We start from the raw sequence: 24,000 nt of genomic DNA, 5'->3' as shown, positions 1-24,000 counted from the left end.
GCCCTCTGTTGTAGACTACCATCTGACTCTGTTGTAGACTACCATCTGACAGGTGTAGAGTCCTCTGTGGTAGACTACCATCTGACAGGTGTAGAGTCCTCTGTGGTAGACTACCATCTGACAGGTGTAGAGTCCTCTGTTGTGGACTGGCATGTGACAGGTGTAGAGCCCTCTGTTGTAGACTGGCATGTGACAGGTGTAGAGCCCTCTGTTGTAGACTACCATCTGACAGGTGTAGAGCCCTCTGTTGTAGACTACCATCTGACAGGTGTAGAGCCCTCTGTTGTAGACTACCATCTGACAGGTGTAGAGCCCTCTGTTGTAGACTACCATCTGACAGGTGTAGAGCCCTCTGTTGTAGACTACCATCTGACAGGTGTAGAGCCCTCTGTTGTAGACTACCATCTGACAGGTGTAGAGCCCTCTGTTGTAGACTACCATCTGACAGGTGTAGAGTCCTCTGTTGTGGACTGGCATGTGACAGGTGTAGAGCCCTCTGTTGTAGACTGGCATGTGACAGGTGTAGAGCCCTCTGTTGTAGACTACCATCTGACAGGTGTAGAGCCCTCTGTTGTAGACTACCATCTGACAGGTGTAGAGCCCTCTGTTGTAGACTACCATCTGACAGGTGTAGAGCCCTCTGTTGTAGACTACCATCTGACAGGTGTAGAGCCCTCTGTGGTAGACTGGCATCTGACAGGTGTAGAGCCCTCTGTTGTAGACTGGCATCTGACAGGTGTAGAGCCCTCTGTTGTAGACTACCATCTGACAGGTGTAGAGCCCTCTGTTGTAGACTACCATCTGACAGGTGTAGAGAAAAGTGGTCAGAAGAAGCAGATGCTAAGCTACAGGACTGTTTTGCTAGCACAGACTGGAATTTGTTCTGGGATTCCTCCAATGGCATTGAGGAGTACACCACATCAGTCATTGGCTTCATCAATAAGTCCATCAATGACGTCCCCCCCCCACAGTGACCGTACGTACATACCCCAACCGGAAGCCATGGATTACAGGCAAAATCTGCACTAAGCTAAAGGGTGGAGCTGACGCTTTCAAGGAGCGGGACTCTAACCCGGAAGCTTATAAGAAATCCCGCTGTGCCCTCCAACGAACCATCAAACAGGCAGAGCTTCAATACAGGACTAAGATCGAATCGTACTACACCGGCTCTGACACTCGCCGGATGTGGCAGGACTTGCAAACTATTACAGACTACAAAGGGAAGCACAGCCAAGAGATGCCCAGTGATACGAGCCTACCAGATGAGCTAAACTACTTCTATGCTCGCTTCAAGGAAAATAACACTGAAACATGCATGAGAGCACCAGCTGTTCAGGAAGACTGTGTGATCACGCTCGCCGAGAGCCGATGTGAGTAAGACCTTTGAACAGCTCAACATTCACAAGGCCGCTGGGCCAGACGGATTACCAGGACGTGTGCTGAGAGCATGCGCTGACCAACTGGCAAGTGTCTTCACTGACATTTTCAACTTCTCCCTGTCTGAGTCTGTAATACCAACCTGTTTTAAGCAGACCACCATAGTGCCTGTGCCCAAGAACACTAAGGTTAACTGCCTAAACGACTACCGAACCATAGCACTCACGTCTGTAGCCTTGAAGTGCTTCAAAAGGTGGGCATGGCTCACATCAACATCATTATACCAGATACCCTAGACCCACTCCAATTTGCATACCACCGAAACAGATCCGCAGATGATGCAATTTCTATTGCACTCCACACTGCCCTTTCCCGCCTGGACAAAAGGAACACCTATATGAGAATGCTATTCATTGACTACAGCTCAGCATTCAACACCATAGTGCACTCAAAATTAATCAACAAGCTAAGGACCCTGGGACTAAACACCTCTCTCTGCAACTGGATCCTGGACAGGCACGACTCCAACACCATCATTACGTTTGCAGATGACACAACAGTGGTAGGCCTGATCACCGACAACGATGAGACAGCCGATAGGGAGGAGGTCAGACAACAACCTCTCCCTCAACATGATCAAGACAAAGGAGATGATTGTGGACAACAGGAAAAAGAGGACCGAGCACGCCCCCATTCTCATTGACGGGGCTGTAGTGGAGCAGGTTGAGAGCTTCAAGTCCCTTGGTGTCAACATCAGCAACAAACTAACATGGTCCAAGCAGACCAAGACAGTCAAGAAGAGGGCACGACAAAACCCATTCCCCCTCAGGAGACTGAAAAGATTTGACAAGTCATCAAAAGGTTCTACAGCTGCACCATCGAGAGCATCCTGACTGGTTGAATCGCTGCCTGGTATGGCAACTGCTCGGCCTCCGACCTTTAGGCAATACAGAGGGTAGTGCGTACGGCCCAGTAAATCATCCAGTACCTCTATACCAGGCGGTATCAGAGGAAGGACCTAAAAGTGGTCAAATACCCCAGCCACGGCAAGCAAAGTCTACGTCCAAGAGGCTTCGAAACAGCTTCTACTTCCAATCCATAAGACTCCCCCACACACACACACACTTTTCCACTGCTGCTACTCTCTGTTGTTATCATCTATGCATAGCCACTTTAATGACTCTACATACATGTACATACTACTTGTACATACTACATGTACATACGATATAGCCTCCACATTGACTCTGTACCGTAACCCCCTGTATATAGCCTCCACATTGACTCTGTACCGTAATACCCTGTATATAGCCTCCACATTGACTCTGTACCGTAATACCCTGTATATAGCCTCCACATTGACTCTGTACCGGTACCCACTGTATATAGTCTCCACATTGACTCTGTACCGGTACCCCCTGTATATAGTCTCCACATTGACTCTGTACCGGTACCCCCTGTATATAGTCTCCACATTGACTCTGTACCGGTACCCCCTGTATATAGTCTCCACATTGACTCTGTACCCCCTGTATATAGTCTCCACATTGACTCTGTACCAGTACCCCCTGTATATCTCCACATTGACTCTGTACCGGTACCCCCTGTATATAACCTCCACATTGACTCTGTACCGGTACCCCCTGTATATAACCTCCACATTGACTCTATACCGGTACCCCCTGTATATAACCTCCACATTGACTCTGTACCGATACCCCCTGTATATAACCTCCACATTGACTCTGTACCGGTACCCCCTGTATATAACCTCCACATTGACTCTGTACCGGTACCCCCTGTATATAACCTGTATTTTTTTTAAAACTGCGTTGTTGGTTAGGGGCTCGTAGGTCTGCTACACCTGGTGTATTCAGCATTTCACTGTAAGGTCTACTACACCTGTTGTATTCAGCATTTCACTGTAAGGTCTACTACACCTGGTGTATTCAGCATTTCACTGTAAGGTCTACTACACCTGGTGTATTCAGCATTTCACTGTGAGGTCTACTACACCTGTTGTATTCAGCATTTCACTGTAAGGTCTACTACACCTGGTGTATTCAGCATTTCACTGTAAGAATACAACACCTGTTGTATTCAGATTTCAGTGAAATGTCTGAATACAACAGGTGTATTAGACATTTCACAGTGAAATGTCTACTACATATTCAACAGGTGTAGTAGACCTGTTGTATTCAGCATTGAAATGTGAATACAACTGTTGTATTCAGCATTTCACTGTAGACCTGTTACAGTGAAATGCTGTCTAATACAACAGTTGTATTAGATTTCACTGTGAAAGGTCTACTACACTTGTTGTATTCAGCATTTCACTGAAAGGTCTACTACAACAGGTGTAGTAGACCTTACAGTGAAATGCTGAATACACACCAGGTGTAGTAGACACTTACAGTGAAACACCTGAATACAACAGGATTTCAGTAGACCTACTACAGTGAAATGCTGAATACAACCTGTTGTATTCAGCATTTCACTGTAGACCTACAGTGAAATTTGCTGAATCAACACCTGTTGTATTCAGCATTTCACTGAAATGCTAATACACCAGGTGTAGTAGATTTCACTGTAAGGTCTACTACACCTGTTGTATTCAGCATTTCACTGAAGGTCTACTACAGGTGTATTCAGCATTTCACTGTAAGGTCTACACCTGGTGTATTCAGCGTATGTGACTAATACAATTTAGATTTGATCCCTCAATCAGTGGATCCCGATGTGGCTTCCAAAACATCCACCTCTGCTGAATGATTTACAGACTTAGCAGTAAATTCTCACCAGAATATAACAGGTGTAGTTTAGCCGTGTGGTTTAGCAGTGTGGAAATGCTGATTTACAACAGGTGTGGTTTAGCCGTGTGGTTTAGACATGTGGTTTAGCCGTGTGGTTTAGACGTGTGGTTTAGCCCTGTGGTTTAGACCTGTGGTTTAGCCGTGTGGTTTAGATGTGTGGTTTAGCCATGTGGTGTAGCCATGTTATTTAGCCAAACCAATGCTCACACCTATCCAATGCTCACATCTATCCAATGCTCAGGTGTGAACCAATGCTCACACAGTGAAATGCTCACACCAAATACAACAGGTGTACCTATCCAATGCTCACAGTGAAATGCTGAATATAACAGGTGTAGTAGACCTTACCTATCCAATGCTCACACCAAACCAATGCTCACACCAAACCAATGCTCACACCTAACCAATGCTCACACCTAACCAATGCTCACACCAAACCAATGCTCACACCTATCCAATGCTCACAGTGAAATGCTCACACCTATCCATTTCTCACACAGTGGGAAAGTAGTTTTACAGTGAAATCTGAAGACAGGTCTGAATGTAGTATTTTTTAAGTGAAATCTTGTAAATACAACAGGTGTCACTCATCAGACCGGTATTTACAGTGAAATGCTGAATACAACAGGTATTTATAGGGTAGATCATAACGTGAGTCAAATGTATTTATGTAGTATCAACAGGTCATTAGCATACCGGTATTTATAGTGAAATGCTGACCTCATTAGCATAGCCGGTATTTCTAGGGCAGCTTCATGTTATGTCATTAGGATAATGTCAAATATCTCCTCTTTTACTGTTATAGCGAGTGTTTGGAATGTCATTTGCCTATTAATTAACAATCAGCCTATGAGCATGGCAAGCTGATATTTATTCCTGGCCAGCAGATGTCACTACTGTGCACAGTGAAATGCTGAATACAACAGGTTTTTCAGCACAATTTACAGTGAAATGCAAAGGAGATACATGCCCAGGTGTAGCTTTAGACCAGCCCTGTCAGTGAAATGCTGAATAAAACAGGAGAAAAATAAGTAGACCTTACAGTGAAATGCTGAATACAACAGGTGTAGTTATTTGAAACTTTATTCTTTTGGAACTTTGAGTGTAATCTTTTCATTTTTGTTTATTATAAATTTACATATTATTCCCATGCCAATAAAGCCCATTAAATTGAATTCATATTGAATTGATACAACAGGGGTAGTAGTGTCTTCTACCCAGTTAGATACGGTCTTCCTCCTGAATACAATTCAGGTGTAGAGACCTTTACAGTGAAATGTCCTGTTAATACAACAGGTGATTAGTAGTTTTATTAGATTTGAACTTCAATTGAAAATAACAACAGGTGAAGTAGACCTTACAGTGAAATGAACATCAAATACAACGGTGTCAGTAGAATACAACAGGTGTAGACCTTACAGTGAAATGCCGAATATAACAGGTGTAGTAGACCTTACAGTGAAATGCCGAATACAACAGGTGTAGTAGACCTTACAGTGAAATGCCGAATACAACAGGTGTAGTAGACCTTACAGTGAAATGCTGAATACAACAGGTGTAGTAGACCTTACAGTGAAATGCTGAATACAACAGGTGTAGTAGACCTTACAGTGAAATGCTGAATATAACAGGTGTAGACCTTACAGTGAAATGCTGAATATAACAGGTGTAGTAGACCTTACAGTGAAATGCTGAATACAACAGGTGTAGTAGACCTTACAGTGAAATGCTGAGTACAACAGGTGTAGTAGACCTTACAGTGAAATGCTGAATACAACAGGTGTAGTAGACCTTACAGTGAAATGCTGAATACAACAGGTGTAGTAGACCTTACAGTGAAATGCTGAGTACAACAGGTGTAGTAGACCTTACAGTGAAATGCTGAATACAACAGGTGTAGTAGACCTTACAGTGAAATGCTGAGTACAACAGGTGTAGTAGACCTTACAGTGAAATGCTGAATACAACAGGTGTAGTAGACCTTACAGTGAAATGCTGAATATAACAGGTGTAGTAGACCTTACAGTGAAATGCTGAATACAACAGGTGTAGTAGACCTTACAGTGAAATGCTGAATACAACAGGTGTAGTAGACCTTACAGTGAAATGCTGAATACAACAGGTGTAGTAGACCTTACAGTGAAATGCTGAATACAACAGGTGTAGTAGACCTTACAGTGAAATGCTGAATACAACAGGTGTAGTAGACCTTACAGTGAAATGCTGAGTACAACAGGTGTAGTAGACCTTACAGTGAAATGCTGAATACAACAGGTGTAGTAGACCTTACAGTGAAATGCTGAATACAACAGGTGTAGTAGACCTTACAGTGAAATGCTGAATATAACAGGTGTAGTAGACCTTACAGTGAAATGCTGAATACAACAGGTGTAGTAGACCTTACAGTGAAATGCTGAATACAACAGGTGTAGTAGACCTTACAGTGAAATGCTGAATACAACAGGTGTAGACCTTACAGTGAAATGCTGAATATAACAGGTGTAGTAGACCTTACAGTGAAATGCTGAATACAACAGGTGTGAACCTTACAGTGAAATGCTGAATACAACAGGTGTAGTAGACCTTACAGTGAAATGCTGAATACAACAGGTGTAGTAGACCTTACAGTGAAATGCTGAATACAACAGGTGTGAACCTTACAGTGAAATGCTGAATACAACAGGTGTAGTAGACCTTACAGTGAAATGCTGAATACAACAGGTGTAGTAGACCTTACAGTGAAATGCTGAATACAACAGGTGTAGTAGACCTTACAGTGAAATGCTGAATACAACAGGTGTAGTAGACCTTACAGTGAAATGCTGAATACAACAGGTGTAGTAGACCTTACAGTGAAATGCTGAATACAACAGGTGTAGTAGACCTTACAGTGAAATGCTGAATACAACAGGTGTAGTAGACCTCACAGTGAAATGCTGAATACAACAGGGGTAGTAGACCTTACAGTGAAATGCTGAATACAACAGGTGTAGTAGACCTTACAGTGAAATGCTGAATACAACAGGTGTAGTAGACCTTACAGTGAAATGCTGAATACAACAGGTGTAGTAGACCTTACAGTGAAATGCTGAATACAACAGGTGTAGTAGACCTTACAGTGAAATGCTGAATACAACAGGTGTAGTAGACCTTACAGTGAAATGCTGAATACAACAGGTGTAGTAGACCTTACAGTGAAATGCTGAATACAACAGGTGTAGTAGACCTTACAGTGAAATGCTGAATACAACAGGTGTAGTAGACCTTACAGTGAAATGCTGAATACAACAGGTGTAGTAGACCTTACAGTGAAATGCTGAATACAACAGGTGTAGTAGACCTCACAGTGAAATGCTGAATACAACAGGTGTAGTAGACCTTACAGTGAAATGCTGAATACAACAGGTGTAGTAGACCTTACAGTGAAATGCTGAATACAACAGGTGTAGTAGACCTTACAGTGAAATGCTGAATACAACAGGTGTAGTAGACCTTACAGTGAAATGCTGAATACAACAGGTGTAGTAGACCTTACAGTGAAATGCTGAATACAACAGGTGTAGTAGACCTTACAGTGAAATGCTGAATACAACAGGTGTAGTAGACCTCACAGTGAAATGCTGAATACAACAGGTGTAGTAGACCTTACAGTGAAATGCTGAATACAACAGGTGTAGTAGACCTTACAGTGAAATGCTGAATACAACAGGTGTAGTAGACCTTACAGTGAAATGCTGAATACAACAGGTGTAGTAGACCTTACAGTGAAATGCTGAATACAACAGGTGTAGTAGACCTTACAGTGAAATGCTGAATACAACAGGTGTAGTAGACCTTACAGTGAAATGCTGAATACAACAGGTGTAGTAGACCTTACAGTGAAATGCTGAATACAACAGGTGTAGTAGACCTTACAGTGAAATGCTGAATACAACAGGTGTAGTAGACCTTACAGTGAAATGCTGAATACAACAGGTGTAGTAGACCTCACAGTGAAATGCTGAATACAACAGGTGTAGTAGACCTTACAGTGAAATGCTGAATACAACAGGTGTAGTAGACCTTACAGTGAAATGCTGAATACAACAGGTGTAGTAGACCTTACAGTGAAATGCTGAATACAGCATGGTGTTGTAGACCTCACAGTGAAATGCTGAATACAACAGGTGTAGTAGACCTCAATGAAATGAATACACCAGGTGTAAAAGCGTCTGCTAAATGGCATTTATTATTATTTATTATTAGTAGACATTACAGTGAAATGCTGAATACAACAGGTGTAGTAGACCTTACAGTGAAATGCTGAGTACAGTGTGGAGATACAGATAAAACACAGTTAAACCACATTTGACTGCACTGGGCCTTTAAATTCTGCCTTATGTGACCAGAATGTGATCGAGTTCTGATTCCACAAATGAAAATGTAATCAATCTGTGCTGGTCCGAGCTGGTCAGGGAATCTGGGCCAGACCTAAGGGCAAGAGTGTGTGAGTTTTCCTTGGCCCACTGCCTTGCTCAGACGTGTGAGCTACAGTTTTAGAGCACCACGTTTTCACGAAACAGTGTAAGGCAAGAAACAAGCTAGACATGATGATGATCCCCTTTGGCCAAGCAAGTTCAGGTCCTGTCCTGTCAGCCCCAGCTGGGAAGGTAGTGAAGTCAGGATACCTCTGGGTTGTGTTCATTAGCGTTTGTTATGGGATGAATTCAGGTAACTTCCGAACACAACCTGGCCCTGTTCTATTTATTTTATAAAGCACCAGTTAAAATCCTACCGAGGTCAATTAGCTCAGAGAGCTGGGCGAGTCTCCCCTGGTCAACTAGCTGGGTGAGTCTCCCCTGGTCAACTAGCTGGGTGGGTCTCCCCTGGTCAACTAGCTGGGTGGGTCTCTCCTGGTCAACTAGCTGGGTGGGTCTCTCCTGGTCAACTAGCTGGGTGAGTCTCCCCTGGTCAGCTAGCTGGGTGAGTCTTCCCTGGTCAGCTAGCTGGGTGAGTCTCCCCTGGTCAACTAGCTGGGTGGGTCCCCCCTGGTCAACTAGCTGGGTGGGTCTCTCCTGGTCAACTAGCTGGGTGGGTCTCTCCTGGTCAACTAGCTGGGTGAGTCTCTCCTGGTCAACTAGCTGGGTGAGTCTCTCCTGGTCAACTAGCTGGGTGAGTCTCCCCTGGTCAACTAGCTGGGCGAGTCTCCCCTGGTCAACTAGCTGGGCGAGTCTCCCCTGGTCAACTAGCTGGGCGAGTCTCTCCTGGTCAACTAGCTGGGCGAGTCTCCCCTGGTCAACTAGCTGGGTGGGTCTCTCCTAGCTGGGTGGGTCTCCCCTGGTCAACTAGCTGGGCGGGTCTCCCTGGTCAACTAGCTGAGTGAGTCTCCCTGGTCAACTAGCTGGGTGGGTCTCCCTGGTCAACTAGCTGGGCGAGTCTCCCCTGGTCAACTAGCTGGGTGGGTCTCTCCTAGCTGGGTGGGTCTCCCTGGTCAACTAGCTGGGTGGGTCTCTCCTAGCTGGGTGGGTCTCCCCTGGTCAACTAGCTGGGTGAGTCTCTCCTAGCTGGGTGGGTCTCCCTGGTCAACTAGCTGGGTGGGTCTCTCCTAGCTGGGTGGGTCTCCCCTGGTCAACTAGCTGGGTGAGTCTCTCCTAGCTGAGTGAGTCTCCCCTGGTCAACTAGCTGGGCGAGTCTCCCCTGGTCAACTAGCTGGGTGAGTCTCCCCTGGTCAACTAGCTGGGTGAGTCTCCCCTGGTCAACTAGCTGGGTGAGTCTCCCTGGTCAACTAGCTGGGTGAGTCTCCCCTGGTCAACTAGCTGGGCGAGTCTCCCCTGGTCAACTAGCTGGGCGAGTCTCCCCTGGTCAACTAGCTGGGCGAGTCTCCCCTGGTCAACTAGCTGGGCGAGTCTCCCCTGGTCAACTAGCTGGGCGGGTCTCCCCTGGTCAACTAGCTGGGCGGGTCTCCCCTGGTCAACTAGCTGGGTGGGTCTCTCCTGGTCAACTAGCTGGGTGAGTCTCTCCTGGTCAACTAGCTGGGTGAGTCCCTCCTGGTCAACTAGCTGGGTGAGTCTCTCCTGGTCAACTAGCTGGGTGAGTCTCCCCTGGTCAACTAGCTGGGTGAGTCACCCTGGTCAACTCGCTGGGTGGGTCCCCCTGGTCAACTCGCTGGGTGAGTCTCCCCTGGTCAACTAGCTGGGTGAGTCTCTCCTAGCTGAGTGAGTCTCCCCTGGTCAACTAGCTGGGGGAGTCTACCCTGGTCAACTAGCTGGGTGAGTCCCTCCTGGTCAACTAGCTGGGTGAGTCTCCCCTGGTCAACTAGCTGGGTGAGTCCCCCCTGGTCAACTAACTGGGTGAGTCTACCCTGGTCAACTAGCTGAGTGAGTCCCCCCTGGTCAACTAGCTGGGTGAGTCTACCCTGGTCAACTAGCTGGGTGAGTCTCTCCTGGTCAACTAGCCTCATTGCGATCCAAATATAAGGATCTGACACACTCCACTGAAGTAAAAAAAAGAATAGTCCAGAGGGTTACGGCTCCATAGCTAGTGGATACCAGTCAGGTCAACTGTCTCTAGCTGAATGAGGTCACCGTTTAGGAGCTCATTGACCCAATAGGATCGATCACGTATTCCGTTAAGATCAATGGAAGGTCTTGTCCAAATCACAGTGAACACTGTAATAGCAATCATGTTAGATTTCCCGGAGAGGTAGCCTCGTTTTGTACCTCCGGTTCCCTTAAAGCTGTTTGTGAGAGGTGAGATGCTGCTAAAACTTCCTTTTTACTGCTGCTGCTAAAACTTCCTTCTTCCTTTTTTGCAATAAATAACGAAATCATGGGAACAACCTATTTATGCCGTAAACCCTGGATTAAAAATAGAGCGTTGTCATTATGAAATGCCCTGCGAGTGCAGCTGCACAAATTGTCCAAGACCAAGAAGATAACCTATTTATAGCGATCTCCATTAGGGCCCAGAACCAATGGCTCAATCTGTATTCTTAATGGTGATACCCTATTTGTTTGTTCCATTTGGCTCTGCTCTGTACAGGTGCATTAATGAGATCTGCTGGTTAACAGACCAGCGAACAGTCCCAGGGAAAGCAGACCGACGAGTTTAGAGAATGAACAGGGTCGTGTAGTGGTTCAGTGGTTTCTTATCGCCCTCTAGTGGCGCTAAGACGAAAATCAATAAAAGGCCTTTTTAAAATGGAACAGTGAAACCATTAAAATCTCAGCACACAGAATCAAATCAACTAACCAGAACAATTATGGCTATTTACAGAATTCAGATTGATTAAATAAGAGAAGGCTGTCCAAGAAGGCTATTACTCCTATTCATCTGTGACCGTTGAAGGGGTGGGGGTGTTATTTTAGCATTATATAAAACAAAAACAAAGCAGTGTTTGTTATTTAAAAAAAAAAAAAGCTAAATAGCAAAAACTGGTAGATTAATATCATTATCACTAAATCACACACAAAAACAAACAATCCATCATGAAAAACTCCAAAGTAAAAAATAAAATCAGCAACATAGAAAACCCCCACAGTGGAAACATTCACTTGGTTTTCCATTCCCCCTATTACCCTTCAGAGAACTCATCAGCTGACATCAATACACTGTAGAGAGAGAGAGAGAGACAGTGTTTTTAATTGAGAAGCAGTAATTATCCTATTGGATGAGGTTAATGAACACAACCAACACGCCATGTTGCCTACAGCTAAACTGGTAATTGAGTTTCTATTTTCTGAGATGGCTGCTCTGGCTCTCCTTGTGACTGTTCTACTACCCCCCCCCCACACACACACACACACACACACAAATGGCACTCTATTCCTAATGCAGTGCACTACTTACCCATAGGGCCCTGGTCAAAAGTAGTGAACTATGTAGGGAATAGGGTTCCATAGGGCCCTGGCCAAAAGTAGTGAACTATGTAGGGAATAGGGTTCCATAGGGCCCTGGCCAAAAGTAGTGCACTATGTAGGGAATGGGGAGCCATTTGGGATGCAGTCATGTGTTGCTGGCCACACAGTGGGCGTATCAGATTGGTTGGGGCCTCTGTGTTGGACGGGGACTGCAAGATCGTGAAAGGCCTGAGCATTAGGGACCACTGGCACGTTTCCCTAAAGCTGGGTGAAGTTAGGTGGTCCCCTAGGTACAGATCTAGGATCAGTTTCCCCCTCCCACAATCAAAAAACCTTAACCATTAGTGTGGAAAATGCTAAACTGACCCAAGATCAGTATCTAGTGACAAATTCACCTTCCATCTATCCCCTGGGGGTGGCACAGACTGTGCAAGAGGTGTCACCAATCTCACCTTCAGGAGGCCATCTTACACAGATCATACTGATAATATTCAAGGCCATTGTTAATAAGAGTCCTATGGTTTGCCTCTTCTATAAACTGTTAGAAGGTCAGACTTGGTAAGCTTTATTTCCTATGCCATTGGTGTGAATTTATAGGACGGCTACTGTTTCCATAGTGATTAAATAAGGCTCTCGTTACAGTTGAGGTCACATTTCCAGTGCAGCATCCTCCCTCGTTACAGTTGAGGTCACATTTCCAGTGCAGCATCCTCCCTCATTACAGTTGTTGCTCTGTCACATTTCCAGTGCAGCATCCTCCCTCGTTACAGTTGAGGTCACATTTCCAGTGCAGCATCCTCCTCGTTCATTTCCAGTTACAGTTGAGGTCCCATTTCCTGCAGCATCCTCCCTCAGTTGAGGTCCCATTTCCAGTGCAGCATCCTCCCTCATTACAGTTGTTGTTCTGTCCCATTTCCAGTGCAGCATCCTCCCTCATTAGTTGTTGTTCTGTCACATTTCCAGTGCAGCATCCTCCCTCGTTACAGTTGTTGTTCTGTCACATTTCCAGTGCAGCATCCTCCCTCGTTACAGTTGAGGTCCCATTTCCAGTGCAGCATCCTCCCTCATTACAGTTGTTGTTCTGTCCCATTTCCAGTGCAGCATCCTCCTTCATTACAGTTGAGGTCACATTTCCAGTGCAGCATCCTCCCTCGTTACAGTTGGTCACATTTCCAGTGCAGCATCCTCTCTTTAAGCTTATGATTTAGACTTATTTGACTGACAGCATCACTTCTACAGCACCACAGAGGAAGAGGCACTGACTGTTATTTACTAGCTTGCTGTTGGATTAAAAAATAAAATCATGTCGTCAATCTGTTGAAAACAACTGGTAAAAAAAAATGTTTTTTAAAAGACAACGCCACTTTTTGACCGGGTCTTTTTCTGCACCTGGAGAAAGGCTGAAACAATAAGACTTCCAGCTTAAAGCAAATCCTTGTTGTAAATTCAACAGGAAAGAGTCAATGTAAAAGACAGAAAACATTGAGAAGTATCTCTCAGGTAAGTGAGCTAAAAGACAAACATGCATTACATATGTTAACATGATGGAAGGTTAGGATGAACTTCTCCCAACACAATGGTTTTTACAGCAGTATTTTTGTTTTGAACTCTACTGTTTTTATTCATGGGATATTGTTTATCAAAACAGAAAAACTTCAACAAAAGGATGTCTTTAATTAACCGAGTGTTTACACTTAAAAACAGAAGACCAGCGGAGACTGTGAAACAGTTCAGTATTTATTTGAAATGTTTTAGGTTGTTTACAATAAGAAATTGATATGAAAAAAAAAATTACAAAAAAAGTGGTATACTGGCAGAACAGATAATTGTGTCAAATGAATGAGCACAACATTCAGAAAAATAAGTGAAGGGGAAAATGACATCGGATATCAAAGTGGCTTAGGAGTCGTGTATAAAATGCATCCCAAATCGCACCCTATTCCCTATGTAGTGCACTACTTTTGACCAGGGCCCCATAGAGCAGTGGTGAACAGTAGTGCACTAAACAAGGAATAGGGTGTAATTTGGTAAATAATAATGATGATGATGAAGGCACTATTACACCTCTGATGAATTTGTCTTCTTAACGTAGCTCGCCTCTCTAACAAGTGTGACCCTGTTACCAAAAAAAATAAATAATCATTCTTAGGCATAAACCATGTGACTTGGCGGTCCCGATTTGCACCTTTCCCCGCGGGCCAAACCACATCTGTACGGTGTATGCAACACGGTGGAAGATATACAGTTGCTTATACCAGACCTTTCTGATCTGAAAACACAAAAAGGGTTAGGGCCAAGGGAGAGGGGTGGAGCGCCATTTGGGACTGGCTGGGGTCAAAAATAATAATAATAATAATAATAACAACAACAACAACAAGTCTCATTTCTGGTCAACGTTGATCACCCACTGTTGAGTCATAGCGACAAACTGCTGCTGCATTCACACACTAAAACTTTGTGCTAAAGACAAGTTCGTTATCCAGACATCTACAACAAACTGATGAATGAGACACGTTTGGAATGTTGTGGTGGTTAAAAAAAATGGGAGGAACTTCAGGTCGATAGTACAGAACGGAGATTTTTATTTGTATTATAATTTTTATTTTATTAAATAAAATAATCAGATTTTTTTTTTCTTAGTGGGCTACAAATGAACTAGATGTTAAAAGACACACCTTAAAAAAGGTACAATGCTCGCAGAAGTCTCACCAAACATTTGGTCCAGTACATCAGAGTAAATACACTGTGTACTGTGGTTTCATGTGTTTACTCTGTAAACTGCCAACAGTGGATCTGAAATATACAAACCGTGGACAAAAGTTGTGAGAATGACACAAATATTAATTTCCACAAAGTTTGCAGTTTCAGTTGTCTTTAGATATTTTTGTCAGATGTTACTATGGAATACTGAAGTATAATTACAGGCATTTCATAAGTGTCAAAGGCTTTTATTGACAATTACATGAAGTTGATGCAAAGAGTCAATATTTGCAGTGTTGACCTTTCTTTTCCAAGACCTCTGCAATCTGCCCTGGCATGCTGTCAATTAACTTCTGGGCCACATCCTGACTGATGGCAGCCCATTCTTGCATAAACAATGCTTGGAGTTTGTCAGAATTTGTGGGTTGGTTGTTTGTCCATCCGTCTCTTGAGTGTTGACCACAAGTTCTCAATGGGATTAAGGTCTGGGGAGTTTCCTGGCCATTCCTGACCCAAAATATAGATGTTTTGTTCCCCGAGACACATAGTTATCACTTTGCCCTATGGCAGGGTGCTCCATCATGCTGGAAAAGGCATTGTTTGTCACCAAACTGTTCCTGGATGGTTGGGAGAAGTTGCTCTTGAGGATGTGTTGGTACCATTCTTTATTCATGGCTGTGTTCTTAGGCAAAATTGTGAGTCAGCCCACTCCCTTGGCTGAGAAGCAACCCCGCACATGAATGGTCTCAGGATGCTTTACTGTTGGCATGACACAGGACTGATGGTAGCGCTCACCTTGTCTTCTCCAGACAAACTTTTTTCCGGATGCCCCAAACAATCAGAAAGGGGATTCATCAGAGAAAATGACTTTACCCCAGTCCTCAGCAGTCCAATCCCTGTACCTTTTGGAGAATATCAGTCTGTTACTGATGTTTTTCCTGGAGAGAAGTTGCTTCTTTGCTGCCTTTCTTGACACCAGGCCATCCTCCAAAAGTCTTCGCCTCACTGTGTGTGCAGATGCACTCACACCTGCTTGCTGCCATTCCTGAGCAAGCTCTGTACTGGTGGTGCCCCGATCCCACAGCTGAATCAACTTTAGGAGACGGTCCTGGCGCTTGCTGGACTTTCTTGGGCACCCTGAAGCCTTTTCACAACAATTGAACTGCTCTCCTTGAAGTTCTTGATGATCCGATAAATGGTTGATTTAGGTGCAATCTTACTGGCAGCAATATCCTTGCCTGTGAAGCCTTTTTTGTGTAAAGCAATGATGACGGCACGTGTTTCCTTGCAGGTAACCATGGTTGACAGAGGGAGAACAATGATTCCAAACACCACCCTCAATCAGCATGACGGAGTGATCTCCAGCCTTGTCCACGTCAACACTCACACCTGTGTTAACGAGAGAATCACTGACATGATGTCAGCTGGTCCTTTTGTGGCAGGGCTGAAATGCAGTGGAAATGTTTTTTTGGGGATTCAGTTCATTTGCATGGCAAAGAGGGACTTTGCAATTAATCTGATCACTCTTAACATTCTGATATGCAAATTGCCATCATACAAACTGAGGCAGCAGAATTAAAATTCATGTGTGTCATTCTCAACTTTTGGCCGCCACCGGCATCACACCGAGCTGAAGCCACCCGGCATCACACCGAGCTGAAGCCACCCGGCATCACACCGAGCTGAAGCCACCCGGCATCACACCGAGCTGAAGCCACCCGGCATCACACCGAGCTGAAGCCACCCGGCATCACACCGAGCTGAAGCCACCCGGCATCACACCGAGCTGAAGCCACCCGGCATCACACCGAGCTGAAGCCACCCTTTCCTCCTTGTTAGTACAGTACCTCCCTTTCACAGCCACCCAGCTTAGGCACGAGCCATCATACTGTCCTTCTGGCATGAGCCAGCAAACTGTCCTTCTGGCACGAGCCAGCAAACTGTCCTTCTGGCACGAGCCAGCAAACTGTCCTTCTGGCACGAGCCAGCAAACTGTCCTTCTGGCACGAGCCAGCAAACTGTCCTTCTGGCACGAGCCAGCAAACTGTCCTTCTGGCACGAGCCAGCAAACTGTCCTTCTGGCACGAGCCAGCAAACTGTCCTTCTGGCACGAGCCAGCAAACTGTCCTTCTGGCACGAGCCAGCAAACTGTCCTTCTGGCACGAGCCAGCAAACTGTCCTGGCACGAGCCAGCAAACTGTCCTTCTGGCACGAGCCAGCAAACTGTGTTTTGTTCCACAGATCAAACGTCACAATTTCTGACATACTCCTGTTTTCTTTTGAATTGACCTTCTCATGTGTTGTTTTGATTTAATAAAAATAAAAAACGAAAATGTAAAATAGACAAATCTTTTGCTGGACGTCGTCCGATGTGGTTGTGGTTGGGCAGCCATTTTGAGTTGGAGCCTGAAGACCACAAGGCAGGTCCCCAGTGGAGGGGGGGGGCTTATTGACCTTTGACCTGGTCAGATGTTGGATCTTGCTTCAATAACCTGTAGAAGAAGTGATCAGCTACAGAGAAGTACAGGACACCATGTTGGATTTGAGACCTGTTCAAATACCTTGTAGAAGTCAACAACTACAGTGAAGAACAAGGAACCAATGAAACCAGCACAGTATCCACTTTCCCCCCCAGACACAGTACAGCTACACAGTAGGTCCCCATCCACACGTCCGACAGTTATTGTTATGACGGCATTCTGTAACGTGTGTAACAGGGTGAATAATGGTCAGGCTCTGAAGTCTGAACTAGCACAGAGAGTAGTGTATGACCTCATCAACATCCCCCTGGCCTGATGTTAACCCAGACCTCATCAACACATCTACATCCCCCTGGACTGATGTTAACCCAGACCTCATCAACATCCCCCTGGCCTGATGTTAACCCAGACCTCATCAACACATCTACATCCCCCTGGACTGATGTTAACCCAGACCTCATCAACATCCCCCTGGCCTGATGTTAACCCAGACCTCATCAACACATCTACATCCCCCCCTGGTCTGATGTTAACCCAGACCTCATCTACATCCCCCCTGGCCTGATGTTAACCCAGACCTCATCAACATCCCCCTGGCCTGATGTTAACCCAGACCTCATCAACATCCCCCTGGTCTGATGTTAACCCAGACTTCATCAACATCCCCCTGGCCTGATGTTAACCCAGACCTCATCAACATCCCCCCCTGGCCTGATGTTAACCCAGACCTCATCAACACATCAACATCCCCCTGGTCTGATGTTAACCCAGACCTCATCAACACATCTACATCCCCCCCTGGCCTGATGTTAACCCAGACCTCATCACCATCCACCTGGCCTGATGTTAACCCAGTTCCACCCTAGTTCACTTTGGGGTAGATTTTCTCATAGAAGAAGTTCTGTGCCAGCAGGTAGAGTTCCCCGTCCTTCTCCCGGACAGCGTGGGCTCTGACAAATTGGAACTGCTCCTGGGCAAACTCGTAGAACTCGTTCTCCATCTTCCAGATGTCGGACTGCTGCAGCTTGGCGATGGACTCCTTGGTGGGTGGCTTCTTCTCCGTGGTCTTACGCAGGTGGGACTTCTTACCTGGGAGCACACGGGAACAGGAGAAGATCGGTTAGGGTCTACAGTGGTTTGTCCTTTAAAAGTTGCAGCGTATTGCAGCCGCACAGTACTTGTTTATTTTGATTCAAAGCCATGAATGAGTGAGTCACGCAGCTTTATATGACTGTGTCATCAATTTGACATATATATAATATAAATAACATATATACATATATAATAACATTTGGAGATTATTCAGATAACAAAATCGCAGACTTCTTTTTTGGAAAATTAAATAAAGGCCAAAACATTTCTTCTGTTTTTAGAGAGAGAGAAACGCTGGGCCAATTGTTCGCCTCCCTATGGGACTCCCAATCACGTTCAGATGTGATAAACAACAACAACTTAGAACCTAACTTAGAAATACATTTGACGATAGAATTCTCCCCCTACCCTCCATCTTGGCAAGTCTACTGTCCAGCTACCTGTTGAACAGCCGGAATGTTTCCCTAGTCAGCCCCATTATTAGTGCAACGCCCCTTAAAGTGTTGCTCTGTGCTACCCAGTATGGCAGGGTGGGAGTCCACCCTCCTCCTCCTCGGTCTGTCTTCTGTGCGTGGCTCTGCGGCCCATCCCGTGCCCTCTGCCCTCGTGCCTTGAACCTCGCACGCTTTCAGTGGATACAGCTGGAGAACTGCAAGGCAGTCCCATAGTGCGTCACTCCTGAGCCATGACCAATATATATTGTCCTGCTAATAAAAAATAATATTTTGGAGATGATTTCATTTTAAAATGTGCGAGAAATAGGCCATTCTTGAACATGGGGTGAGATATTGTTACTAATTTGTAAATAAAGCCAGTTTGTTATTTATTTCAGTTTTTAAAGCGAGAAAAAACACTAAAAAACCTAGTCATCTCATGGGTCTCCCAGTTGAGGGCGGCACGGGAATTGAACCAGCATCTGTAGCAACACAGCTTGTACTGCTATGCAGCGTCTTAGATCGCTGCAGTGTCTTAGGCGCTGTACAACGTGACTGGTCGGGAGTGGCCTACAGTACTACAGTAAGAGCAAAACAATCCTAACAAAATAAAATGTATTTATTTATTAAGTAATACTGAAGTCGTGCACAATTATCAGTTTCTATTGAGGTTTATGTCACCCATTCATTGTCAGTTAGAGACACAGTAGGACCCAAAAGCATAATCAGTACTCTAACTCCCCCTTGTGGTGGTCTGAAGCAATGAAGTAGTGACGCAGGGTACCGTACTAAACCACAAATGACCTCTAAGTACCACAGCATAATTGCAAAAACTTTTAGTGGAGCAACCACTGTATCTATCCAACAGGCTACTCCTTCACTTGGTCTGCCCAAGTGCCCTAAATATAGTAGGTTATTCTGCCCAAGTGCCCTAAATATAGTAGGTTATTCTGCCCAAGTGTACTAAATGCTGTTACCAGGAAAAGAGCAGAGTGGGCTGCAGACCAGAGTCGGTCAGAAGGACATGGTGCCACAGAGACAAGGCTAGAACACTGACAGGGTTTTACCTGCTGATGCTAAGTGAGAGGAACCAGGATACATGATGTGCCAGTACAGTACCTGTTTTGTAGAGGCCTGTGGCACCCTTGAAGAAGCGGGGCAGGGCTGCCTCCAGCATCATGATAAAGTCCTCCAGCTCCTCTGTCACCCCAACTAGTAGATATTCATTCAGTAGGTTATACTTGGCCTGATCCAGGGCCCACCTGCTGCCTACATTCCTATAGTACATATACACACAACATACAGTTCACACCATGGTAACTACATATAGGAAACTCATTTAATAAGATATATCTGTGGTTTACACACTGTTTAACGACAACAAATGACTTAATTATTACGTTATCAATGTGTTCTGATTATTAACACATTGACCATAGTCCCCTAGGCCCCAGCCGGTGCAATGGGGATGAGTGGGTCAGCGCTGGCAGCCATGTTGGCTCCCACCCACCACTGGCAGCCATGTTGGCTCCCACCCACCACTGGCAGCCATGTTGGCTCCCACCCACCACTGGCAGCCATGTTGGCTCCCACCCACCACTGGCAGCCATGTTGGCTCCCACCCACCACTGGCAGCCATGTTGATACTCACCAGCACTCTGAGTAGTGTCCGCAGAAGAACGGGATCTGGAGCCAAAGCTTCTCAGAGGCACAGTCAGAACCACCTGCTGACACACACTCATCAAAGGTCTAACACACACACACACACACACACACACACACACACACACACACACACACACACACACACACACACACACACACACACACACACACACACACACACACACACACACACACACACACACACACACACACACACACCAGAAATAGAGCTTCATATACACTCACTAGGGCGATAAGACATTTTAAAACACCATTGAAAACAAGTATGTTACTGTGTAACTATTTGTATATGTATACAACAATACCTTTTTGTCACCTTGTTTTCTCCGTCGAAGGCCAGGCCTGTAGTCATCTCCAAACCTCAGGAAGTAGTAGTACGATACGAGGCGTTGGATGGGGTCCCGGACCACGTTGATGTAAACAGGTTTACCTCTCACCCCATACCTATCAGAGGGAAAATAGTTAGGACAATACCTGTACCTAATCACAAGTTAGGAATATACCTGTACCTAATCACAATAGTTAGGAGAATACCTGTACCTAATCACAAGTTAGGAGAATACCTGTACCTAATCACAAGTTAGGAATATACCTGTACCTAATCACAAGTTAGGAATATACCTGTACCTAATCACAAGTTAGGAATATACCTGTACCTAATCACAAGTTAGGAATATACCTGTACCTAATCACAAGTTAGGAATATACCTGTACCTAATCACAAGTTAGAATATACCTGTACCTAATCACAAGTTAGGAGATATACTAATCACAAGTTAGGAATATACCTAATCACAAGTTAGAATATACCTGTACCTAATCACAAGTTAGGAATATACCTGTACCTAATCACAAGTTAGGAGAATACCTGACCTAATCACAAGTTAGGAATATACCTGTACCTAATCACAAGTTAGGAATATACCTGTACCTAAATCACAAGTTAGGAATATACCTGTACCTAATCACAAGTTAGGAATATACCTGTACCTAATCACAAGTTAGGAATATACCTGTACCTAATCACAATAGTTAGGAGAATACCTGTACCTAATCACAATAGTTAGGAGAATACCTGTACCTAGTCACAATAGTTAGGAGAATACCTGTACCTAATCACAAGTTAGGAATATACCTGTACCTAATCACAAGTTAGGAATATACCTGTACCTAATCACAAGTTAGGAATATACCTGTACCTAATCACAAGTTAGGAGAATACCTGTACCTAATCACAATAGTTAGGAGAATACCTGTACCTAATCACAAGTTAGGAGAATACCTGTACCTAGTCACAATAGTTAGGAGAATACCTGTACCTAATCACAAGTTAGGAATATACCTGTACCTAATCACAAGTTAGGAATATACCTGTACCTAATCACAAGTTAGGAATATACCTGTACCTAATCACAAGTTAGGAATATACCTGTACCTAATCACAAGTTAGGAATATACCTGTACCTAATCACAAGTTAGGAATATACCTGTACCTAATCACAAGTTAGAGATATACCTGTACCTAATCACAAGTTAGGAATATACCTGTACCTAATCACAAGTTAGGAGAATACCTGTACCTAATCACAAGTTAGGAGAATACCTGTACCTAATCACAAGTTAGGAATATACCTGTACCTAATCACAAGTTAGGAGAATACCTGTACCTAATCACAAGTTAGGAGAATACCTGTACCTAATCACAAGTTAGGAGAATACCTGTACCTAATCACAAGTTAGGAATATACCTGTACCTAATCACAAGTTAGGAATATACCTGTACCTAATCACAAGTTAGGAGAATACCTGTACCTAATCACAAGTTAGGAATATACCTGTACCTAATCACACGTTAGGAATATACCTGTACCTAATCACAAGTTAGGAATATACCTGTACCTAATCACAAGTTAGGAGAATACCTGTACCTAATCACAAGTTAGGAATATACCTGTACCTAATACCTAATCACAAGTTAGGAATATACCTGTACCTAATCACAAGTTAGGAATATACCTGTACCTAATCACAAGTTAGGAATATACCTGTACCTAATCACAAGTTAGGAATATACCTGTACCTAATCACAAGTTAGGAATATACCACAAGTTGTACCTAATCACAAGTTAGGAATATACCTGTACCTAATCACAAAGTTAGGAATATACCTGTACCTAATCACAAGTTAGTTACCTGTACCTAATCACAAGTTAGAATATACCTGTACCTAATCACAATAGTTAGGAGAATACCTGTACCTAATCACAATAGTTAGGAGAATACCTGTACCTAGTCACAATAGTTAGGAGAATACCTGTACCTAATCACAAGTTAGGAATATACCTGTACCTAATCACAAGTTAGGAATATACCTGTACCTAATCACAAGTTAGGAGAATACCTGGACCTAATCACAAGTTAGGAATATACCTGTACCTAATCACAAGTTAGGAATATACCTGTACCTAATCACAAGTTAGGAATATACCTGTACCTAATCACAAGTTAGGAATATACCTGTACCTAATCACAAGTTAGGATATATAATCACTGTTACCTAATACCAAGTTAGGAGAATACCTGTACCTAATCACAAGTTAGGAATATACCTGTACCTAATCACAAGTTAGGAATATACCTGTACCTAATCACTAATCACACAAGTTAGGAATTACCTGTACCTAATCACAAGTTAGAATATAGATATACCTGTACCTAATCACAAGTTAGGAATATACCTGTACCTAATCTAAAGTTAGGAGAATACCTGTACCTAATCACAAGTTAGGAATATACCTGTACCTAATCACAAGTTAGGAGAATACCTGTACCTAATCACAAGTTAGGAATATACCTGTACCTAATCACAAGTTAGGAATATACCTGTACCTAATCACAAGTTAGGAATATACCTGTACCTAATCACAAGTTAGGAATATACCTGTACCTAATCACAATAGTTAGTACCTAAGAATACCTGTACCTAATCACAATAGTTAGGAGAATATACCTGTCACCTACCTAATCACAAGTTAGGAGAATACCTGTACCTAATCACAAGTTAGGAATATACCTGTACCTAATCACAAGTTAGGAATATACCTGTACCTAATCACAAGTTAGGAATATACCTGTACCTAATCACAAGTTAGGAATATACCTGTACCTAATCACAAGTTAGGAATATACCTGTACCTAATCACAAGTTAGGAATATACCTGTACCTAATCACAAGTTAGGAATATACCTGTACCTAATCACAAGTTAGGAATATACCTGTACCTAATCACAAGTTAGGAATATACCTGTACCTAATCACAAGTTAGGAGAATACCTGGACCTAATCACAAGTTAGGAATATACCTGGACCTAATCACAAGTTAGGAATATACCTGTACCTAAACACAAGTTAGGAATATACCTGTACCTAATCACAAGTTAGGAATATACCTGTACCTAATCACAAGTTAGGAATATACCTGTACCTAATCACAATAGTTAGGAGAATACCTGTACCTAATCACAATAGTTAGGAGAATACCTGTACCTAGTCACAATAGTTAGGAGAATACCTGTACCT

General features: G+C 43.9%; 2 protein-coding genes across 4 annotated transcripts in view; one reads left to right on the top strand and one right to left on the bottom strand.

Moving 5' to 3' along the window:
- The window catches only part of dzip1l (DAZ interacting zinc finger protein 1-like), a 1,064,069-nt gene that overhangs the window by 970,176 nt on the left and 69,893 nt on the right, over positions 1-24,000 (top strand). The gene's annotated exons all lie outside the window — the stretch shown is intronic.
- On the bottom strand, positions 16,218-20,911 carry hs2st1b (heparan sulfate 2-O-sulfotransferase 1b; the record flags this gene model as incomplete). Its single annotated transcript, XM_046299804.1, has 4 exons — positions 16,218-18,297; positions 19,854-20,011; positions 20,386-20,483; positions 20,726-20,911. Coding segments are annotated over 4 exons (669 nt in total), but the record flags the coding sequence as incomplete, so codon positions are not given.

The sequence above is a fragment of the Oncorhynchus gorbuscha genome, linkage group LG15 (genome assembly GCF_021184085.1).
Source record: "Oncorhynchus gorbuscha isolate QuinsamMale2020 ecotype Even-year linkage group LG15, OgorEven_v1.0, whole genome shotgun sequence".
Classification (NCBI taxonomy): Eukaryota; Metazoa; Chordata; class Actinopteri; order Salmoniformes; family Salmonidae; genus Oncorhynchus; species Oncorhynchus gorbuscha.
This window is presented reverse-complemented; position numbering and strand designations above follow the sequence as displayed.